The sequence below is a fragment of the Mixophyes fleayi genome, chromosome 4 (genome assembly GCF_038048845.1).
Source record: "Mixophyes fleayi isolate aMixFle1 chromosome 4, aMixFle1.hap1, whole genome shotgun sequence".
In the NCBI taxonomy this organism is placed as follows: domain Eukaryota; kingdom Metazoa; phylum Chordata; class Amphibia; order Anura; family Limnodynastidae; genus Mixophyes; species Mixophyes fleayi.
In genome coordinates this window covers 12,737,363-12,760,549 of record NC_134405.1, presented here as the reverse complement: position 1 = coordinate 12,760,549, position 23,187 = coordinate 12,737,363, and the positions used below count along the sequence as shown (strand labels likewise).

At 41.8% G+C, this 23,187-nt stretch overlaps 1 protein-coding gene and 1 pseudogene across 1 annotated transcript in view; one reads left to right on the top strand and one right to left on the bottom strand.

Moving 5' to 3' along the window:
• Positions 1-848, bottom strand: part of LOC142150413 (zona pellucida sperm-binding protein 3-like) — an 11,194-nt gene extending 10,346 nt beyond the window's left edge. The window contains exon 1 of the mRNA XM_075205607.1: positions 414-848. Coding sequence (XP_075061708.1) covers positions 414-848 — 435 coding nt within the window. The remainder of the gene's footprint in view (positions 1-413) is intronic.
• A 3,135-nt stretch (positions 849-3,983) lies between these two features.
• LOC142150412 (olfactory receptor 5P55-like) lies at positions 3,984-22,789 on the top strand (annotated as a pseudogene).
• The last annotated feature ends 398 nt before the right edge of the window (positions 22,790-23,187 follow it).

The window sequence follows — 23,187 nt, the reverse complement described above, 5'->3', positions numbered from 1 at the left end:
TACGATGGATGTGGGATAGTCTTGCATAGAGATGCCAGCACTCAGAAAGCAACCAGTTTTGTGATTATCTAGTTTACAATGCTTAAGGGAAAGCAGCAGTCAGCAGATTAACAGCTACAGAGGTATGGGGACAATAAACTACCATAAATTGAAGCACAGAATATTTTTTCCTTTAGCATTTTACCCAGACAGTGATTATAAGCATGATTCAGAAATTGAGTAAAGTATAGTTTGAGACAGCACCATCCATTACATACAATGTATTTAATCTACAACAGTAGCATCTGAATATTTAGAAGACTGCATCATGTTCCTCCTGCCCTTCCACACATCAATGAACATAGCAGGTTATGAGACATTAGACCCATCTACAATCCCTCCAAACAGACAGTACACTGCTGACCTTGTCTTACCTCTAGGACGTTGCCACACTCCTGCAGACCATTTTCAAAGACCACCATGTTATCTGTGCTCTGAGGGGCTGGCTTGCAAGACTGAGGACCCAAGGCAAGATCAGAGGCCTTCACAAGTCTTCCATTTCCATAAAGATCCCTCTGCACAGTCACCAAGATCCTGTCCCCTCCACAAATCACACTGATGGGACTGTCTGTACCCTCTTGTTGCTTAGATTGTTCACCTTCTCCAAAATTATTCCAGGAGGAGCCATGGCTAGACAGAGATTGGGGATAGCTTCTGAAAGGACCCCACCCAGATACAGACTGAGGAACTCTCCACCAGAATTCTGACTGAAGCTGGTTCCTAGTAAGGACATTTTGCCTTGAGACAGTGAACACTGGGATTAGCACCAAAACAAGCCCCAAAACCCCCTGTGTCTCCCCCAACCGCATTCTGTATAGTGCAGCCCAGCCACACTTCACAGTACAAGCCTTAATATCAAACCCTTCCAGCTGTAACAGATAACGCTCACTTAGCTATACCTCCCTCTCATTACACAGCTTCAGCTGTGGTCAGCAATCTCACACAGTGTGTTACAGAAAAAGTGGCAGTAAGATTAGGAAGAATGGAAGTAGGGCAGTCTGATGTAAAAGTAAGTCACACATAGCAACAAAACATACAACACCAGGCTGCACCACTAATGCTGTATAAACATATTGGGCATGATAAATTAAGGAAAGTTAAACAACAAAAATGAGCAATTTTGCACCTTGGCAAAACTATGTTGCATTAGGAGGGGGGAGATGCATTTAAAATGTGATGGCATATTTGTAGTTGGGGTAAGACATGTTCTAGATCGACTTAAATTTCAGTGTGCAAATAAAGCTATCAAGTATTTGTGTGCTACATGAAAAAACAGTCAGTATTTATCTTATGTGCAAAATAATATAATTTTCACCCCTTGTATTGTAACATGGTTTTGTTCAGGAGAAGGCTTACTAATTTGTTTGCTGTAGTTTTCTAAATGAATCAGACCCATTGAGAGTAGTATGTTGTAATTTAAACCAGAATTATACTATAAACACAAGACGGGTGATTATAAATTAAAAATGTTTGTTTGGTGCATGTTGTGGTGTATTTATTACATATTTAGGTGAATTGTAAAATAAAATAAAAATTTAACAATTTCTCACATGGGAACCAAATGACTTAATTCAGTCCCAGTACAGTATCTGCGATGGCAAATTAAGTGGGAGGTTCTGGAGCAGGTGGAAGGGGTCCTCTGTAGGGACTTCATTTTACAGCAGCTCATTTCAAACTCTGATTTTCCCTTCTCCCTTTATAGCTAAGTAAATTGGGAAGATGTGGATCTGTAAAGCACACACCTGAGCGGAACCCTGAAGCAGGATCACTTCTCCTTTGAGGAGAGATGAGAATCTCGTCTCATACAGAACCAGGCTATGGGGGCTGAGACTGTTAGATATTGTGATCTGGCTCCGTCAGATCCCCGTTGCTGCTCATGCCTGCAATACCATGTTTCACCACTGGGCTGTTTTGCAACCTGCTGTAAAAGGTGTTGCTTTATGTTTGTTCTACAGCTTAGTAAAAAAGTGTTTTACAGCATGCATAGCACAGCTCCTGGTCTCCATGTTCTACTTGTATGAATGAGCACACAGACACCACAGAGACAAGGTTGCTGTAGTAGGAAATGTGTGTTTTATTCCTAACAATAATAATAAGATCAATCATACTTGCCAACTTTTCCTCGTTGGCTTCAGGGAGATCTCTGGGGAGGTGGGCATGCGTGGGCGGGGCTTAATGAATTGCATCATTTTGGCCCCACCTCCTAAACGATTATCACAATTTTGGCCAATTACAGCAACGGGTGGGGCTAGGATGGTGCCATATTTGCGTCATTAAGCTCCGCCCCTGTCACATATCTATTGTGGGGGCGAGAACTTGGAGGTTGTCCTGCTCTCCTGGGAGGTCTCCCAGAAATGCGGGAGTCTAGGCAACTATGCGTTAAAGAAAAGCAGCTAATGAATCTCTAGTGACTGAAGTGATTCAATCTTGGTCTCCATGAAAATGGCCACCTCCATAGGCATCAATACATAGACATAGGACACAATTTCTGAACTGTGTCATCATGCCACAGATGGCGAAGCCAACCACGTCTTGTACTGGCTCAGCATCAGGGAGAATGCCAGACTCTTCAGGGAGTGAGGGAGATCACCCCTATTTCAGGGAGTCTCCCTGACATTCAGGGAGAGTTGGCAAGTATGAGATAAATGACATAAATTTTACTAATAATTAAGAAAATTAATATTGAGACGAAATGCAATTTGAGGCTTATCTGCTCTTTTCATCACCTATGCACCTGTGACATTTCAGATGCTCTAATGAGGCATCTTTTTACTCAACCTGTTCAAGCATTTGCCTTGCACCACTACAACACAGGACAGGGAACCCCAACTAATGGCCACCTTCATAGGCATCAATACATGGACATAGGACACAATTTCTGAACTGTGTCATCATGTCACAGATGGCGAAGCCAACCACGTCTTGTACTGGCTCAGGATCAGGGAGAATGCCAGACTCTTCAGGGAGTGAGGGAGATCACCCCTATTTCAGGGAGTCTCCCTGACATACAGGGAGAGTTGGCAAGTATGGGTTACATATGTGTTTGAGGAGAAGAGAGAGATCTTGTGCAAGAATGTATGAATGTGTGGAAGTAGGTGGAAGCACAAGTGGATATGTGAGCATGCGTGAGAGAGAGTATAGAGCAGAGTTAGAGTTAATACAATGTATATGATTTAATACAGTATACAGTTACAGAGTACGTTTGCAGCAGATTATCTAGACAAATCAATCACAATAGACTTTTAGTGCAATTATACATCAATTATCACTCAAAATCACTAGAGATGCAACAAGGATTAATCTAGCTTGTTCAGGTTAGATGCTTTAGCAGAAATGAGTGTAGATGGAACAATAGACAGAACCCACAGCGGTAAATTGTAATCCACAGAATAAAGTGAAGTTTCAGCTGGAAACATGAAGCTTATTTACTTTTAAAAGATACAATTAGTAATTGATCTGTCCCAGCAACTGTAGAGTTAAACAACTTGCAATTCTCCTCAGCAACCATTTTAGGCAGTTTAACAATAGACTCAATCTGCAACACATAATTGTTTTCTATTTCCCTTGCACACTGGGTCAGCTTGCAGATTACTTTACATACATCAGATTTGGCTAGAATAAACTCTTCTTTCAGAGAGCCGCAAAACCACTCAATAGTAATATTACAGTTCCGGTCAGAGGTTTTAATAGCACAGCTTGATGTCTCACGTTTCAGTTCAATAACTTGAATATAGCAAACCAAAATAAAACTGTCTTTCATATAAGTCCTGATGAAATCTCATGACCAGGGGCTTTTCCTGTACTGCTTCCTTATGGACTGGCTTTTACATCTGACTTTTACATACTTTGAGCATTCAGACTGACCTCTTTTATTTTATGTCTGGGTCAGACAAGGCTGTCCTTTTTCACCTCTCCTTTATGTTTGTTGTATAGAGCTCTTCGCAATGTGCATCAGACAGAATTCAGAGATAAGAGGCATCACCGCATTGGGTCTAGACCGACTAAAGGCCAAGTGCTTGCTCTACATGGATGACATCATTGTCTTCATTGCTGACCAGTGTTCAGTGACAGCACTTGTCCAGACCTGCGAGAACTTCAACCGAGTTTCAATTGCGGAAAGTCAGAGGCGATGCTCTTCAGGCAGTGGCACCTGTCATCCCATGCTGCATTCCTCTTTACAATCAAGTCAGACTGTCAGCAGACACAGCAGTGCCCGCGGCCGCCGTGACTCTCTGTGTGCTGTTCGTGACGTCCCGGCCATCTCCATGACTCCCGGAGCGTCACTTCCATTTCCTGCATCCCGGTTGCCTGGGCAACAACCGGGACGCATCGGGCTCCCTGTTGCTGCGCCCGGCCAGCTGTCAGACAGACGTGCGCGTCTGCGCAATTCGGTTTGGATTCAGTCATCTATTAGGGATTGATTGGTTAGCTCTCATCATTTATTATGCAGCTGAGCACTGCATCTCCATTAGGCAATGCAACTACATCCATTAGGCAGAACCTGTGGATACTTTGAGGGTTTTATCCTGGTTGGCTCTTGGTACTATTTAAGGCAGTGAGGACTGAGCCTCATTGCCGGTTATAGTATTCTGTCCCAGTACTGCTGCCTGCTCCTGTACTTGTTTGGTGTTGAACCTTGGATTGATTTATCTGTGTATGACCTTTGCCTGTCCCTGAACCATTGCCTGTGACCCTGACTTATTGCTTGTACCTGGATTCTGAACCATTGCCTGTGACCCAGACCCTGCTGGTACCTGACATCTCCTCCGAAGTTCTGTCCAGTCCGCAGATCTCTGGCCTGCCTCTGCTCAGTGTGCTACCTCCTGTACCTGTGCGCTGCCATGTGAGCATAAGCTTATACTACTCTGAACATAAGTCCTTGGGGCATCCGAGTACCTGTGAGCATAACCAGTCTCTACGGGAAAGGCGGCTGCTTAAGGTGAAGACCTCTTCTACTAGTTCTATGAGTTTATGCCACACTGGTTGCCGTAACACAGACTTCATCTAGATTCTTGGGGTTTGATTTGGTGCAGAAATAGTGGCCCTGAAGTGTTGGGAAGAAAGACTGGCTACTGCGAGACAGAAAATCGGCTTGTGGAGCTTTAGAGACCTCACCATCGAAGGGAAAGCACTGGTGCTGCGCAATGAGATTATTATTATGGTTATTATTATTAGCCTTTTATTTATAGGGCGCCACAAAATTTCCATACAGTGTAAATACAGTACTGAACATTAAACAAATACTACCAGAACTTCAAACACTCCAAAGATAGCTTGCATAGTGACATAGGAGCAGAAAAGAAACAAGAGGGAAGAGGGCCCTGCTCATAAGAGCTTACATCCTAGAGGGAGGGTAAACAGACAGGAAGCACAAATGGATTTAGAGGAGGGGATCAAGTGCAAGAGAGGGGGAAGAGAGAGGGTAAGGTAATCAAGTATGGATAGAAGATTAGGCTGATGGCTGGTAGGCTTTAAGGAAAAGATGAGTTTTGAGTGCCCATTTGAAGGAGCCCAAATTAGCGAACAGTCAGATGGAGTGGGGGAGGTCATTCCAATGAAGAGGGGCAGCCCGGGAAAAATCTTGGATTCTGGAGTGGGAAGAGGTAATTAGGTTGGAGGAGAGATGACGGTCATTGGCCGACCGCAAGGAATGATATGGAGTGTGAATGGAGAGGAGATTAGAAATGTAATTGCAGTGGAGTGGGAGAGGGCCTTGTAGGTGAGTGTGAGGAGATTGAAAATGATTCTGAAGGGGAAAGGGAGCCAGTGAAGGGCGAGGCAGAAGAGGATCATCAGGAGTCACATATGGTAGTCACATATGGTAGTCCTATCCAGTTCTGCAGAGTTTCTGGTCTGGATTTAGGGACCCCATTTAGGGACCCCATTGCGACTCCAGTCAGCATTGATATCCCCTTCCTCCCAAAACACATGCTTCTTCCTTTACCATTCTCGGATCTTACAAAACATCCCAATATGCTCGCTAGACATATCCTGAGCACAGCTAAGTGTTTGAATGCCAGTTCTTGGAAAAGCCAAGTCCCCTCTTAAACAATGGACGAGCTCTGGAAATCTGGTATACTTATGTGAACCTCTGGACCCAGCTTACCAATGCCCCCCATTCTCTCTTCTAGCTCCAATCCATGCAACCCAAACTTCAGCAGGGAATGTATAACCCAGTGGATCCCAATCCTTCTCAGTTCGAGGCACCCTTAGGGTCTCCCTAATTTTTTCAAGGCACCCTAAGCCAAAATAATTACCAAGTAGTCCCCCGCCTTGCTTACCACCAGCCCTGGCTACGACACCCCTGTGCGATTGTTGTTGCACCCCTGGGAGCCGTGGTGCACACTTTGGGAACCACTGGTATAACCCTTTACCATACCCCCTCCCTTATTTTTTCGAAGCAAAATCCAACCATCAGAATACCTACACCTTCCCGCTATACCCAAAATATGACTATAGCCTTATATTTGTTCCAGATAAATACAATATTAGGTTATTTTGTTCTCAATATTCTGTGAAGGATGCAGTCTCTCTATATATTTATTCTTTTTCTATCTTGATGCTGTTAATTAAATGTTGTTTCAAATATACTCTAGTGTAGAGTATACAAAATTGTTCTGGGAGCAGCCTCAAGTTATTACAAATCTGCAGTTAGCTGGCTGATTATCCCAAAATTACAATTTTTATTTCCCCTATCAGTCTTCCCTAAATCCCCAGGCACCCACTTTAATGGCTTATAAGAGCCTGCTGCTGTATTTTCGGTGAGACTGATCAACTGTTACACCAGTTGCTGTGTTTGTATTTAATTATTTTTACGTTTTATTCAGAATTGTTACTATTGCATATTGCAAGGATTTCAGCTTTGTTGCATTGATGAACAATCAAAGCCCGTTGCAAGACCACATTTACAGGATGTCTTTCAGTACACACGACCAATCTCAGGCTCTACAGAATAATACGGTTAGATACTCCTCCTACACTGTGCTTACTTCTATATTTGTAATAGTATAATGATAATAATAATAATAATAATAATATTCATCCTGAAATTAGACAAATTGATATGTAAAGAATCCACAGTATATATATTTTTTTTTACCAAAAAGAGAAATATTATTATATTAACTATGCTAAAAATCAAAAGTGCTGGTGATTATAATGCTCTCCTCCCTGTGAATGTGTAACTTTGTATTCACCATATTTCAACAAATTTACAATGGCGAAAAACCTTCAAATTAATTAGATGACAGTCGTTTCGAGTGAGAAAGAAATGGAAACTGTGACCAAGACAAAGACATATCTTCCTATTATCAAACATGGATGAGAACAAAGAACACTTTAAGTAAACATATACATTATGACTGCTATTATTATTTAATTTGCAGACTTGATCCCATTCTGCGTGAGAACCATTTGTCTGGGCTGCAGGATTAGGTTTTCATGCTGCTCTGTTTCCAACCTCATTCATTGTAATGTGCTTTACTTGATATTATCATTATTTGGTATATAGTCCCAGCATATTAAGAAGTGCTTTACAGATAATGTTTCATCATTCACATCAGTCCCTGCCCATGTGCAGCTTACAGTCTAATTCACTACCTGACAAACACACACAAGAGAAAGTCCAATACATTTTTAGGTTGATGAAGGATACACACAATGACAGGGAGAACATACAAAATCCACACAGATCACATATGGTGCCCTGGTTGAAATCAAACCCATGTTCCCAGGGCTGTGGGGCAGCAATGTAATGGCCTAGTGATAGCACAGACACAGACCAGACTCTCCTCTGGTCTACAAACTTTCACTCTTTCTCTTAAAACCCACCTCTTCAGACGAGCTTATAATATTCCTCAACCACCCTCCTAACCTCACTACATGACCCTATTACCATCCGTTACACAATTTCACACAAGACAGCTACCCCCTGACCAACATTGTGTGTGACAGGATCATTTAGCTTATGAGTCACTTTTACCTTTGCAGTCTGACTGGGCCGAAATGCAAAATGTAGACCTAACCTCATGTATCAAACTCCCATTGTCCCATAGATTGTAAGCTTGCGAGCAGGGCCTTCTCACCTCTTTGTCTGTTTTACCCAGTTTGTTTATTAGTTTACTGTGTTTGTCCCCAATTGTAAAGCGCTACGGAATATGTTGGCGCTGTATAAATAAATGATGATGATGATAGTGGAACCTACTATTGCATACATGGAAACATTGATCTACAAACCGGTCAAGTCATTACTGCTCCGACTGGGAGCAGGGAGTTAAGTTGTGCACAGCTTGTACAATACAATTATATTTTGTCTGTGGATTTATCATAATTTATGACTTTGAGGGCGAACATGTAAAAACCTGTGTCAGGTTGTATATTTGTTATTATGTACATTTCATTGGGTAGATATTGGCCAAAATGAGGGAAGTAATGTGTGTATCATTCAGTATAAATGTTTAAATAGCGTATATGAAAAGTCTTCCATTACCATTGTAACGAACACCCCAGCCTGTCCCAGATACAGCAATCTGAACAGCTGGTCGTGACTGGCGTCACCTTAGTCACTTAGCAATGAATACACGTTTTCTGCCACCACAAAGGATTTATTATGGTGTCCTTACGTTCACCGGAACCACTTATTAATGTTTCACACTTAAATCACATACACATGTAGCATGAGCCTCCCTGGGCTTTGTAAATTCACAAAGAATCACAGAGAATACGCTAGATTAAAATATGTTTAATCTGAAAAATGTTTCCAAGGCTTTAGATTACAAAAAGGTAATAAACAGACATACAATAAATTGCACAAATAGGTTTCAAAAAATAAAATAGGAAATAAAAACCAGAGTCCCTATTTACAAGGTCAGGAATTGGTGTGTGAGGAGTACACTTTGAGAAGAATGGCACATTTCAGTCGCGATAGACCCCCTCAAAGAAATTAACACTGTACTATTGATACAAGGGATTTTTAAACCATTTCTTGTTGGCACTTCACCTCCCACCGTAGGAATTTTATTTTCACCTAAGTTAGATGGATGGCCAAAATGGCACAGGGCTTTCAAAGTAAATTATGGATGTCCTGAGACCTGGCATTTTCACAGGACCTGAGTTCTCACCTCTGCTCATTGAGCCTGGCTAAGTCTAACTCCTCTGCATACACAAACTACTCAGAGATTTTATCTGTCTCTGGGCCTGGCTACTTTCAAAACACCATTGACACTTGCCTAGGTTAGACTCAGATCAGTTAACCAAATACACTTTGAAAGGTTACATAAAATATTCACAGTGTTATCCATAAATTCAACAGAAAATAACAACCAGTCATTAGATAAACTACATTTAGTCACAACCATTCCCATTATAGGGGGTTATGGGAGCCGAGAATTCACCTTCTCAGCCAGGCACATGTAATGAATACATTCCATTCCTAGAATTTCACAAACATTTCTTTGCAACATAGGAATCTACATAATTCACTGTATTAATATAGTCGTGAAAGCCAAAGGTGGAATCCCCACTTATTTAAATTCTGTGTTTACCCCTGTAGCCAGTTCTCCCCCTGTCAGTAATTTGTTACATTTATGTTTTATGTCAGTAGATATCTGTGTACTTAGTAATGTTAGTTACTGGGTAGTGAAAGTATTCTCACATTCTCATATATTCACATTGTGTCAAAATGTTTTCATTAATAGGTGTTGAAGAATATTCTCCTATGATATGATTCTCAGGCCATTCTCTGCTTTGTTCAAAGTATCTCCCCTTCTCCCAGCCATATGGCAACATTAGCTATTGTACATGTGTTTGTAAGACCCCAAACCCAACTCAGGTATCAAAGATGTTATCTGAGAATGAGTAACAGAGACAAAAGACGGTGTTGTGACACTGGGAGGGATACTTGTGTTTTACTGTTGGACACGGGTTCTTCTCAGCTATCTAAGCTCTGAAATAGACCACATAACCAAGGGGACACAAGAATATAAGTATATTTACAGGTATATCTCCTGCATTCATGATACTCTTACTGACTGTATAGTTTACTACTTTCTGCACTTTATTACTTCTTTAATGTACAGTAGGGAAGACAAGGACATACATAAAATAATTACATATAACTACTGCTATATTGAACTGTATATCTATATCTGAACTATAATATTGTCACCTGAAATATATACCTATTATAAGCTATATTGCTGTATTGAACTAACTGCTATAACACTGCTATACTGAACTATCCTGAATCAGATATACTGTGACTAAGATTTCTTTAATCGTCTCTCTAAGTAATAATAATCGAGTTGAGCAGTTTTCCAATATAATATTTCTGCTCTTTATTAAAAGATACATAGATACATCTCCTCTCTTGTCTCAAAATATCTCCCAACTCGGCAACTCCGTTCTGCACAAGATCTGCGTCTTTCATCCACACTCATTACATCCTCCCATTCCCGGTTACAGGACTTTTTCGGCTGCACCCACCCTATGGAATTCTCTCCCTCGCACAATAAGACTCTCCTCTGGTCTAGATTATAATATTCCTCAACCACCCTCTTAATCTCACTACATTACCCTATTACCACCCGTTACACAATTTCACACAAGACAACTACCCCCTGACCAACATTGTTGTGTGACAGGATCATTTAGCTTATGAGTCACTTTTACCTTTGCAGTCTGGCTGGGCCAAAATGCAAAATGTAGACTTAGCCTTATGTGTCAAACTCCCATTGTCCCATAAATTGTAAGCTTGCGAGCAGGGCCTTCTCACCTCTTTGTCTGTTTTACCCAGTTTGTTTATTAGTTAACTGTGTTTGTCCCCAATTGTAAAGCGATTCGAAGTCAGCAAATTGGATAAAGTCATTTCAATTGAAGTCTAGCAAACTTGGTTGTCTTTGTCTGAAAAGATGCGTACGGTACGCATCGACGTACAAGGGCACGCTACGGCGTGAAAGGGCGTACGCATCCAATACACGTGGCAGCAACAGTAATTGGTCTTTTACCATACATTCGCACAAACACGCATAGGGAATCGCAGAGTGCATACACAAGTTATGAATGATAGGGAATTATGAACTACTTAAGACTGAGGAATCTTGGCGGGAAGAGCAGAGCATACCCCCTGCAGAGATGACCCCCTCCTTTGGATTCCTTAGGATGAACCAGCCAATGATTGACAACCCCTTGGACATTCCTGAGACCTGGACCAATAGATGCAAGCTATACCATCTTCATTGTATTACTGTATTCGATTGTGTATATAAGCAGCAGCTTGTGATATAGAGTGCAGACATCTTGTCCCCAGACTTCAGGATTGAATGACTGCACTGGATCCAGAGCGCCTGCGATAAGTAACGGCTGTATTTACTATTACTTCGCTTGAGCATATTTATTCTACTTATTGCGAATAAATCTTTGTGCTTTGGAAACACAAATCGAGCTTCGACAATCGTTATTGGTTAGCGACAATACGCACATAACAATTTTGGGGCTCGTGAGCTTTGGAGGTTTCGTTGCCGACGATACGCAAGACCAACGGATTTCGGTTCCTCAACAAAGGGTGGAGACGCGTCATAAACGGGTAGGAACGCATGGTGTTCAAAACCTGAATTTTACTCTGTGTTGCGAAACCGAATGTCTGTTTTGCATTATCTAGGGCACGCTAACTAGAACCTAGGGACAAAAGAGAAAACTGTTTCTTTTTTCTGTCATTGTGCGTTTTTAACTGTACTTCCTGCTTTGCGTATGTGAACTTCCGGTAGATTTGCCACGTGGTTAAACAATCGTTTTGATAGTTATTATACATGCATAGTATAATTACTTGTGAAAGCCTCTGAGATATTATTACTGTTGTTGGGAACTTTTGATTTTCTGCGCAGAAAAGGTGTATAGTGTGTGATGTTGTAACGTAGATACACTGTTCATTATTCATTGTGCTCAGTTGCTGTCTGACGAGGCGGATTGCCCAACTGAAGGACGGTATACAGGGCAGGTATACCGAATGCGAAAACCGGGTTTTCGCAAAGCGCTACCAATAGATCGCAAGGTTTGCTAATAATTTGTATTGGTAGGCAGTGCGATCTAACCGCACCGTTAGTGCGAATTGGTGAAGCAGCTAGGAGGAATTATATTGGAAAGATTGGTTGATTGTATCGACTTTGTTCCCCCAGTTATAATAAACTCAACAGATTTTTGTGGTTGAGCCAGGGTATCGAGGAGCTGATAGCCCTTGGGGCCCACAGTGATATTTCTGTATTGGGGATCCTCGCCTGGTGCGAGAAAAGCGAGTAAACGCGGCTAAAGGAAATACGTTCACTGAGCATTAGAAATCTCTAGCTGTGATTATAGCAACAGAGTTGGAATTGTTAGCCGGAAGGAACAGAGCATTGCGTTGTGTCTGTGTTCCGGGTAGAAGGTATATTGTTCAACATGGGTGCTAAGCATACGTTAGAGATGGTCAGTGTACTGCCTAAGGAAGGCCCTATTGGTTCAGCGAGGTTTCTCATGTGTAAGAAATATGGTGCATACGCAACTGTGTATTGTGACACGTGGGTCAAGATGACCAAAGCTTGTGATAGGCCTTCCCCAACAATAGGAAGTTTTAATGCAGAGTTACTAAATACTGTAAAAGATAAAGTATGGTTGATTACCTCAACGAAAGTGAGGAATAGGCATAATGATTGTTTAAAATTGTGGCAAATGGAAGGTAACACGTGGCAGAGCAGCGAATGCAAACCAGAAGTAGGCGTGGTGAAAAGCGCGCGCAAGGCGGATGTAACCGTTGAGAAGCGTGGCGAACTCAGCGCAAGCGCGCCCCCGCCACCTTATGTGGCGGGAGGGGTAAGTACAGCCGTTGTTAAAACTGAAAATAGAAAAATTGCTAAGTTGTATCCTGTTTTAAGCCAGTTTAAATCAAGTGTATCTGAAAATGAAGATGAACCCACTGTGATTTCGGCCATTGCCCATGCTGTTAGTGTACTAGAGGCTCAGCGCAAGTATGAGAAAATGGCTGAGATAGGTGAGAGTAGCGTGATCACTAGGAGTGAAAGCGTTCTAAATCTAGAACCAGCAAATCCTGTAGTGTCCCCTGAAGTCAGTGTACCAGAGGGTGCGTTCCCAGTCCGCACAATATCAGTTCCCAATGGGAAGCCGGATAAGGATGGTGTAGTTCCTTTAAGAAATGTTACAATGCATTGACCCTGGACTAGATCAGAATTACGTTCCATTATGACTGAATTCCCAGATCCTAGAAAAGAGTTGGCTAAGTGTCAGAAATTTGTTAAAGACTTAGGAAATGCCCACAAACCAACCAATAAGGATTGGCGTGTAGTGTTAAGGGCGTGTCTTCCTCCCAATACTAACATACAAAAATTCATTGAAGATTGTTTGTTGGAGGAAGATGACACCTTGACTGATGAGATTAACCAAAAGAATATAGAACAAATTGTCAAACACTTAGCCATCTATTTTCAGTAGTAGTAAATTGGAGTAAGATTTTCACCATTAAACAAAAGGATAGTGAAACAGCAGCAGATTACTTCACTAGAGCTATAGCAACGATAACACGGTTTACTGGGATATCCAACATAAGTGAGGACCCACATAACAGAGAGGTAGCTGTAGGAGTACTGATGGATGGCCTTAGAGAAAATTTAAAGACGAGAGTACAAACCACATTACCTAATTGGAGAGGTGTCACGGTAGACTCTCTTAGGGAGTCTGCTGTGGGGCATGACAAAAACCTTTTTAGAAAAAGGGAAGAGAAAAGTGATAGGTTAATGACGGTAAGTATACAGGCTCTAGAAGGGGTGCATACACGACCACCAGCATACAACCCATATAACAAGAAACCTAAAGTGATCAGGTGTTTCAACTGTAACGAGGAAGGACATTACATGAGAGATTGTAAAAAGGAAAGACTCAATACACAGAGGGGAGGGTCACATAGATATCCTCCAAGGAGGGATTCACATAGACTAGAAGACTCACATCTACCCGCGCATATTACGGCAGCAAATGCTGCGCGGGAAATCAATAGTCAGCGCTAGGGGTCAGGTCATACCTGTAGTCTACAGCCAGTGAGGTTAACTGAGAGTCAGAGTGAAGAACCAAAAATGATAGTTGACATAGCAGGTAGGAAACAAACTTTTCTTGTAGATACAGGGGCGGCCCGATCTGTGATAACCTCTCCTTTCAATATACAGGTGACCAGTAAAACCATTCCAGCTATGGAAGTAACGGGAAAAGTGTTACATTATCCTCTAACTAAACCTGCTGAAATTACTATTGGGCCTCTGCATACTAAGCATTCGTTTCTCTTGGCTGCAGCGGCTCCTACTAACTTGCAAGGAAGAGACTTGTTATGTAAAATGGGATGTGTCATATACTGTACTTCTGATGGTGTGTTCTTAGATATACCGGAGAAGGTCGCACATGAGGTACAGGATATATTGGACACCCCTCAAAGGTTAATGTTACACTCTCCTGTTGTAGAACAAAGTCCATCTCAAGTAAAGGGGATGTTGCTGGAAATACCAGGTTCCCTATGAACTAGAGATGGACAGGACACTGGACTGATGGCAAACATAGCCCCTGTCATGGTCAATCTAAAAAGTGGTAGGATAGCTCCAAAAATCCCACAGTATCCATTAAAACCGGAGGTGGAACTAGGGGTATATCCTGTTATTGAGAGGCTGTTACAACAAGAAATTTTAATTCGTACAGCCAGTACAGCAAATAGTCCCATTTTCCCTGTGAAGAAGAGTGGGGGGAGGGGCTATAGATTAGTCCAGGACTTAAGGGGAATTAATAAAGTTGTTGAGAGAAATTTCCCCGTAGTGCCGAATCCAGCTGTCATCCTCATGCAGATTCCACCGTCTGCCAGTCATTTTACTGTCATTGACCTATGCTCTGCTTTCTTCTCAGTCCCTCTTCACCCTGACTGCCAATACCTTTTTGCATTCTCCTACCGGGGAGTGCAATACACATGGACCAGACTACCCCAGGGGTTCATTGACAGACCCAGTATTTTCTCCCAAGCCTTACATGACTGTTTGCAATTCTTTCAACCCCACAATGGGTCTGTTCTAATTCAATATGTGGACAATTTGTTGTTGTGCTCTGATTCTTTTATGTCATGTTTACATGATACTAAATTGTTGTTGCTTCATCTTTCACAAACAGGGCACAAGGTGGCAAAGGATAAATTACAGCCATGTCAGACTAAGGTCAAATACTTAGGACACTGCCTCACTAAGGGGCTAAGACACCTGACAACCGACAGAATTGAGGCCATACAACACATGACTCTGCCGCAGAGCCAGAAGCAGATTTGTACTTTCTTAGGGATGTGTGGATACTGTAGATCCTGGATCCCAGGTTTTTCTATTCTGGCATTACCATTGCAGGAGCTAGTCTCTTCCTCAAAACCAGAACGTGTTGTACACACAGAAGAGTCAGAGCAAGCGTTCTTTAATCTTAAAGATAGTCTGACTAGAGCACCTGCATTGGGAATACCTGATTATGAAAAGCCTTTTGAGTTATTTTGTACAGAAGCTGATGGTTGTGCAGCAGATGTCCTCGCACAGAAACATGGTGACGCTAGCAGACCGGTAGCATACTACAGTGCACAATTAGACAATGTGGCAAGATCACTCCCAACATGTCTCAGAAGTGTAGCAGCAACGGCCCTTCTGGTGAGTAAGAGCGAGGACGTAGTATTAGGACATAATTCAACTATCTATACACCCCATGCTGTATCAGCTCTGTTAAATTCAGCCCAAACCAGACATGTTTCTTCAGCTAGATTCACAAAGTGGGAACTAGCCCTGATATCACCATCAAACGATGTAGCACCTTAAATCCAGCTACATACCTTCCGTATGTGTCTCTAGAGACACAAAGGGTGGGAGGTGAGGAGACCCTGGTTGATGATGAGTTAGGCAAGAATACTGACACACATGACTGTATGGAACACCTGAATCAGACCTTTACTGCAAGGCCCGACATACGTGACACCTCCTTAGAAAATGTAGATTTTACGTTTTATACAGACAGAAGTTGCCATAGACAGACAGAGACAGGAGAGCTATGTACTGGTTACGCTGTTGTAGACGATCAGGATGTGGTAGAAGCTGAACCCCTTGGTCCACCTCACTCAGCCCAGGTGGCGGAACTAGTAGCACTAAGGAGAGCGTGTGAATTGGCAGAGGGTAAATCAGCCAATATATATACTGACTCCAAGTACGCCTTCGGGGTAGTGCACGATTTTGGGGCCCTTTGGCGTCTTAGAAACTTTACGACAGCAGCAGGTACACCAGTGGCACACTCAACACATAAAAGGACTTCTGACAGCGATACAGTTACCCAGAACAGTAGCCGTCATAAAGTGCAAAGCCCATACCTTTGAAGAAGACCCAGTGTCATTGGGCAACAACAGGGCAGACGAAGCTGCTAAATGGGCAGCAGGGCAACCTATGACTGTATCGACCGAGACTATGATGGTTTTTCAGACATTAGACATGCAGAAATTAATTGAAATGCAAGATTTGTGTTCCCTGCAGGAAAGGGCGGTCTGGAAGGCGAAGGGATGTGGTCAAGAGTCCTCAGGACTCTGGAGGGATGGACAAGGTAAGCCTGTAGCTCCCCGAACATACTATCCAAGCCTGGCTGAAGCAGCACACGGCCTGACTCACCTGGGTAAAGAAGGTATGTGCAAACTGGTGAGAGCATACTGGTGTGCTCCCGGATTTTCCTCTCAGGCTGGTAAGAAGGCAATGTCATGTCTTACTTGTTTGAGGAAAAATGTTGGGAAAACTATTCCAACTGAGCCATCCCACATCCCTCCTACAGACGGACCTTTCCAGGTAATACAAATTAACTATATCCAATTACCACCGTGCAGGAATCTAAAGTATGTGTTAATGTGTATTGATGTGTTTTCCGGTTGGGTAGAAACATATCCGGCAGCCACTAATACTGCTGTGTTCACTGCAAAGAAAATTGTACAAGACTTTGTGTGTAGGTTCGGTATCCCTAGAATCATTGAAAGTGATAGGGGTACCCATTTTACTGGTGATATCTTCCAAAAAATGTGTAAACTCATGGGAATCAGTAGCAGACTTCACACCCCTTACCGACCACAAGCCAGTGGTAAGGTGGAGAGAGTAAACGGTACTATAAAGAACAAGCTGGGTAAGATAATGGCTGAAACTGGGTTGGCATGGCCTGAGGCTTTGCCGTCGGTCCTCCATAGCATTCGAAGCACTCCTAGATCTCCTCTTAATCTGTCCCCCTTTGAGATACTGTTCGGACGACAACCTCATTTGATCGTGAGTCCACAAGACGACTTGAAGTGTAATAATGAAGTGACTGTACAATATCTTATAAGAATGAGTAGACAGCTAAAACAACAACAACAAAAACTAAAAATGCTGTCACCTGGTATGCCAGAGACGAACTGTCATGATGTTGAACCTGGAGACTATGTTATGATCCGCAATTTCTTACGTTCTTACGTTCAGGTTGTTTAACAGACCGTTGGGAAGGCCCGTACCAAGTGCTGCTGACCAGTACTACATCACTGAAGGTTGCAGAGAGAGACACTTGGGTCCATTCCACCCACTGCAGGAGAGTCCATAATCCGGAGAAAGTGCAAGATAAAACGAAGACCGACGACATAGAGCTGTCACTTGTGAGCCTGTTCCGGGAGACCTAAAGCCTGCAGTCGAGACACCTGAACCAGAGACGTTGCCTCAGAACTATCTTTCCAGCGATGAAGTGGCGGTTTTTGTTTTTCTTTTGTTCCAGGATTTTCCTTGTTTTTACTCTTTCTAGGACATTCTATTTTTGTGAAGGAGGATGGAGGACGGAGGAGAGTTCTGGTAGTGATACGGATGAAATGGAGGCCGAAGAAAAGTTAATAGGATACTCAGAGCAGCCCATTATCAAACTTGGTCCAGGGGTTATGAAAAGGTCTGCTAGCTCAGGAACTCGGAGGCAGTGTGAGGGGCTATTGTCTGATGAGTATTGTATCTGCAAGTTCTGCGACTCCCTAGTTGAAGAGAGATGCATCCAACGATGCCAGTCCCCCAGTACTCTGAATATAGGCGGGCATCCTTTGGAGGATTATCACTCCCTGGTGGGTAAGGTGCTAAACCAAACCGAGTGTTGGGTGTGCTCTCACGTGCCTCAAGGGCAGCATAATATAGGACTAGTGCCATTCCCTCTAAACATATCTGAAGTACTTGAATTGAGGGGTGGGAGGCCCATAGACGGGAGGTACAATAACACTAGGTCCCCTAGTCTGACGCTTCGACAATACTCCATAGGCAGATCTTTGCTGTGCCTAAACATATCTCATGCAAAGCGCCTGGAGAATTGGGAGGCTGACCTATCAGATCAGACAGTGGCTCGCCACACTCATTTTAGAGGGAGACTCACAAGGTCACTACTAGGCAGGAATGTTGATGGAAGTCACAGATTAGGGTGTATATCCAAACATAAGAAGGTATCCATTGGAAAAGTCTCTACAGATAAATGTAAAAATGTCATTAATGCCGACACGTGTCTAGAACAAATGGAGACACTGGGCATGGGTAGTTTTATCAAAACTCTGTGTGATATAATTCATGGGCATACTGCTCCTTATGTTCTCCCTGATGATGTGTATTTTGTTTGTGGGAGGAAAGCTTATTCCTGGGTGACTCCGAGTTCCAAGGGCTTGTGTTTCTTAGCTAAACTGGTTCCTGAAATCATGACTATTACTCATGAAGAAATGGTTGATATTCACAAGACTACATCACCACCATACATACACACACAGTATGAACACCGTGGCAAAAGAAATATGATTCCTGGTGAGGAACCCATAGCTACAAAATTGATTAGTGAAACTGCTGGTTTCCAAGTTATGGTTGCTCTAGAACTCACCAGGACCGCTCGGGGAACATTAAACTTTAAATATATCCAAGACCTAGCTAAATTAATAGATAATATCACAGAGATGTATGATGACACTTTTAGGTATACTGGAAGGGAGCTACAAGCGTACAAGAAGGAGTTGGTGCAACATAGACTGGTACTAAATTATCTCACCTCTATTACTGGTGGGTACTGTGTGACACTGGCCACCCAGTTCGGTGTCAAATGTTGCACGTACATTACTAATAATACGGATGACCCTAAAGAGGTTATAGACCGGAAGATGGATGAAATTTTACAGCTGAAATGGGAATTTCGAAAGAGCCATAATTCTTCGTTATATGAGGTCGGGGAAAAGGTGGCGGGTTGGTTCTCGTGGTTGAACCCTGTGAAATGGTTCTCCGGTCTGGGGGAGTGGGTACAGGAAATGGTTGCTAGTGTAGGTAAGCTCCTTTTCCTTATACTGGGTGTCATCTTAGCAATTGGTTGAGTTGTCAAATGTGTTCCTACTGTGTTGAAGTGTGGAAAACGGTCTCATAGGAGTAACGCTGAGAAAGAGACTGAAAGGGTGGTACCAGATACCGAGATCATGGTCTGTGAAGAAGTATTGTATAATCCTGAACTTGAAACGGTGATTGGGTGATAGTTTATTACACTATCAAAGGGTGGAGCTGTCGAAGTCAGCAAATTGGATAAAGTCATTTCAATTAAAGTCTAGCAAACTTGGTTGTCTTTGTCTGAAAAGATGCGTACGGTACGCATCGACGTACAAGGGCACGCTACGGCGTGAAAGGGCGTACGCATCCAATACAGCAACAGTATATGGTCTTTTACCATACATTCGCACAAACACGCATACTTATAAAATAGTACACATTAATGGTAGTTGCAACACATAGTCAGTTATGTCGAAATATAGTAGTATTTATATGTTATATCAGAGTTACATGCATATTAGTGAAATACACGGAACAGGTTGAAGGAATAACATCATGAGTGGTATCATAATGAACCTTGTTACATATCCTACTGTTTGGTTCACTCTGCGAGGGAATCGCAGAGTGCATACGCAAGTTATGAATGATAGGGAATTATGAACTACTTAAGACTGAGGAATCTTGGCGGGAAGAGCAGAGCATACCCCCTGCAGAGATGACCCCCTCCTTTGGATTCCTTAGGATGAACCAGCCAATGATTGACAACCCCTTGGACATTCCTGAGACCTGGACCAATAGATGCAAGCTATAACATCTTCATTGTATTACTGTATTTGATTGTGTATATAAGCAGCAGCTTGTGATCCAGAGTGCAGACATCTTGTCCCCAGACTTCAGGATTGAATGACTGCACTGGATCTAGAGCGCCTGCGATAAGTAACGGCTGTATTTACTATTACTTCGCTTGAGCATATTTATTCTACTTATTGCAAATAAATCTTTGTGCTTTGGAAACACAAATCGAGGTTCGACAATCGTTATTGGTTAACGACAATACGCACATAACAAGCGCTACGGAATATCTTGGCGCTATATAAATAAATGATGATGATGATAGATATAGCCCTTACTAATACTAAGTGAGCAGCACACTTAAGGTCTCGATGCCAATTGACAACGTATCTTTAGTTAGGACTTCTTTTATAGAAAATGTTACTCGTCATTTCCAAAATTACTAATTATCATTACTATAACCAAACCCTCCCAGATTTACATTAAGGCTGATATTCATGACCTTTATAGCATAAATCTTCATTTAGTTGACATGTAATTGGATATTAATTTTGGGCCTTATTATTGGAATGATTTAATCCAAAAGGTCCTGGAGATTTGCTAAACATTTGGTTCTTGCCTGCACTCTTAAACATGTTTGTGACTTATTATATAACGTGTTTTTCTGACCTGTTTTTCTCTTTTCTTAAAAGTACAGACACATAAGATTATTAGTTCATCAGTAGTAATATAGGTTTTACAATCGGTAATATAGGTTTTTGGTAATTATTACTTCCACAATTGCACTGCTGTACAGCAATGTTACTAATAAATATCTATTATAACTAATTTTGGGAATACCACAGTGGGAAAGTAAATAAAGATTATATGTATAGAGAATTTATAGAGTAAGTATAGGATAAAGGAAGCTTAGAGTTAGTGTAATAAAGTAACGGTGGTAAATATAGGATTAATTACAATATCTGTTCTGAACAAAGGTTTGGTATTGTTTTCCTGTACTCCTTATATTGAAAGATATTATAGTAGATATATGTATAAACTGTAAGTGCAACATTTTCTTTGTATATATGTACATACATATGTTTAACAATAAAACACTTTTATTTAATACTTAGACATGTGGTGAGTATCGGTTATTTGTAATGGTATATGTGTATACTGGGAAATATCGCTGAGATACAGTAGGCATTGGATGAGAAATTCTGTAAGGTTTTACTGTTATTTAGTGTGGTGAAAGGACTGAATAAGGAGACGTTATAAGAGGGAAAGTGTACAAGCATATTGTGATGTAACGAGCGTATCTAGGAACAGAATACGAAGATAACGTTCGAAATGAAAGCTTAAATGTGGGATCTTTTTCAATCTAACAGTTTGAAAAACAGTTAAGCAAATGGTTCCAAGTTTAATTATCTGGAATACCCTGAGCGGTCAACTTGGGATATCCGTTTCTCCATCTGTTGGAAGTTGGGAGACATATATCTGGATACTGGTGCACTATGTGTGTGGGTGATTGGGATGTTTGCTAAGCTGAAATTAGTCTATTTTTAATTTGTTTTATAAACCTACAGATTCAGAATTCAAATTGTATTGTTGAGAGAGTATACTGTCTTGATTATTTACAGTCTGCATTTGTCTCACCAGATGTTATTAAGGCAGAACCAAACAACAATCAATGGATTCATTCTTCTTGGGTTCCTGGGTCTTCATAGCTCAAGGATTCCACTCTTCATTGTCCTCCTTTTAACCTATGGAGCCACCTTAGCTGGTAATCTTTTAATCATCATTTTGGTTTCTACCACTAGTAATCTACATTCCCCCATGTACTTCTTTCTCAGTAATTTGTCCATATGTGATGTGGCTTTCACCACAAGCATTGCTCCAATCATGCTTTATGTAATACTAAATAGTGGTGGCACCATTTCTGTTTCTGGCTGCATCATTAAATTTTATTCCTTTGGTGTAGCTTCAGTTACAGAATGTCTTCTTCTCACGGTGATGTCGTATGACAGATATTTGGCCATCTGTAAACCTTTGCATTATTCTACCACAATGAATTCCTCATTATGTTTCCATATAGTTGGGTGGTGTTGGGCATTAGGCTTCATGATATCACTAATCATTGTCATCCTGATGTCTAACCTATATTTCTGTGGACCCAATGTTATTGACCACTTTTTCTGTGATTTTGCTCCTATTGTTAAGCTTTCGTGCTCTGATACATCCATTTTGGAAATGGCAGTATTTAGTATTGCCACTCCTGAAACTTTAGTTGAAATACTTTTCATCATATATACTTACGTCTATATTGCAATTTCTATACATAAAATATCATCTGATAGCGGAAGACAGAAAGCCTTCTCCACCTGTAGCTCCCACCTTTCTGTGGTGTGTACGTATTATGGAACTCTGATTGCTGTCTATGTATCTCCATCCAGAGGACAATCATCCGCGCTAAAAAGATTTTATCTTTACTATACACAGTGGTTACTCCATTATTTAATCCAATTATCTACAGCCTGAAGAACCAAGAAATGAGAACTTCAATTAGAAAGAGGATGGACAAACACATTTTGGAAATCACAAATCTACTTTCACATTAAAACATAGATATGCCGGCAATTAGCAGTATGTTTATCTGGTTCACCGGGGCCCTTACCCCCTTAAAACCTGTCCAGGATCCAACTGGACCACCTCGCATTGGTTTCATCTGAATTAGTACAGGGGAGTCCGAATGCATAACTGGATAGACAAAAAAAACAAATTCATCCAGTGGAGGGCCCAGAACAGGCTCCCTGGGCAAAGTTCTGGACAGCATCCACCAATGAGAGGTCCGACTGAGATCTACACCCCCTCGTATGTCTTCTGGGATCTTGGTTAAAAGTTTTTTTACATTTTCGTCCAAATCCATCCATTGGAAGGCTCAGGACAGGTTCCGTGGGTCAAAGTTCTGGCTACTGTACACCAACGGGAGGTCTGATTGGGTGCCTAAACCCCTTAA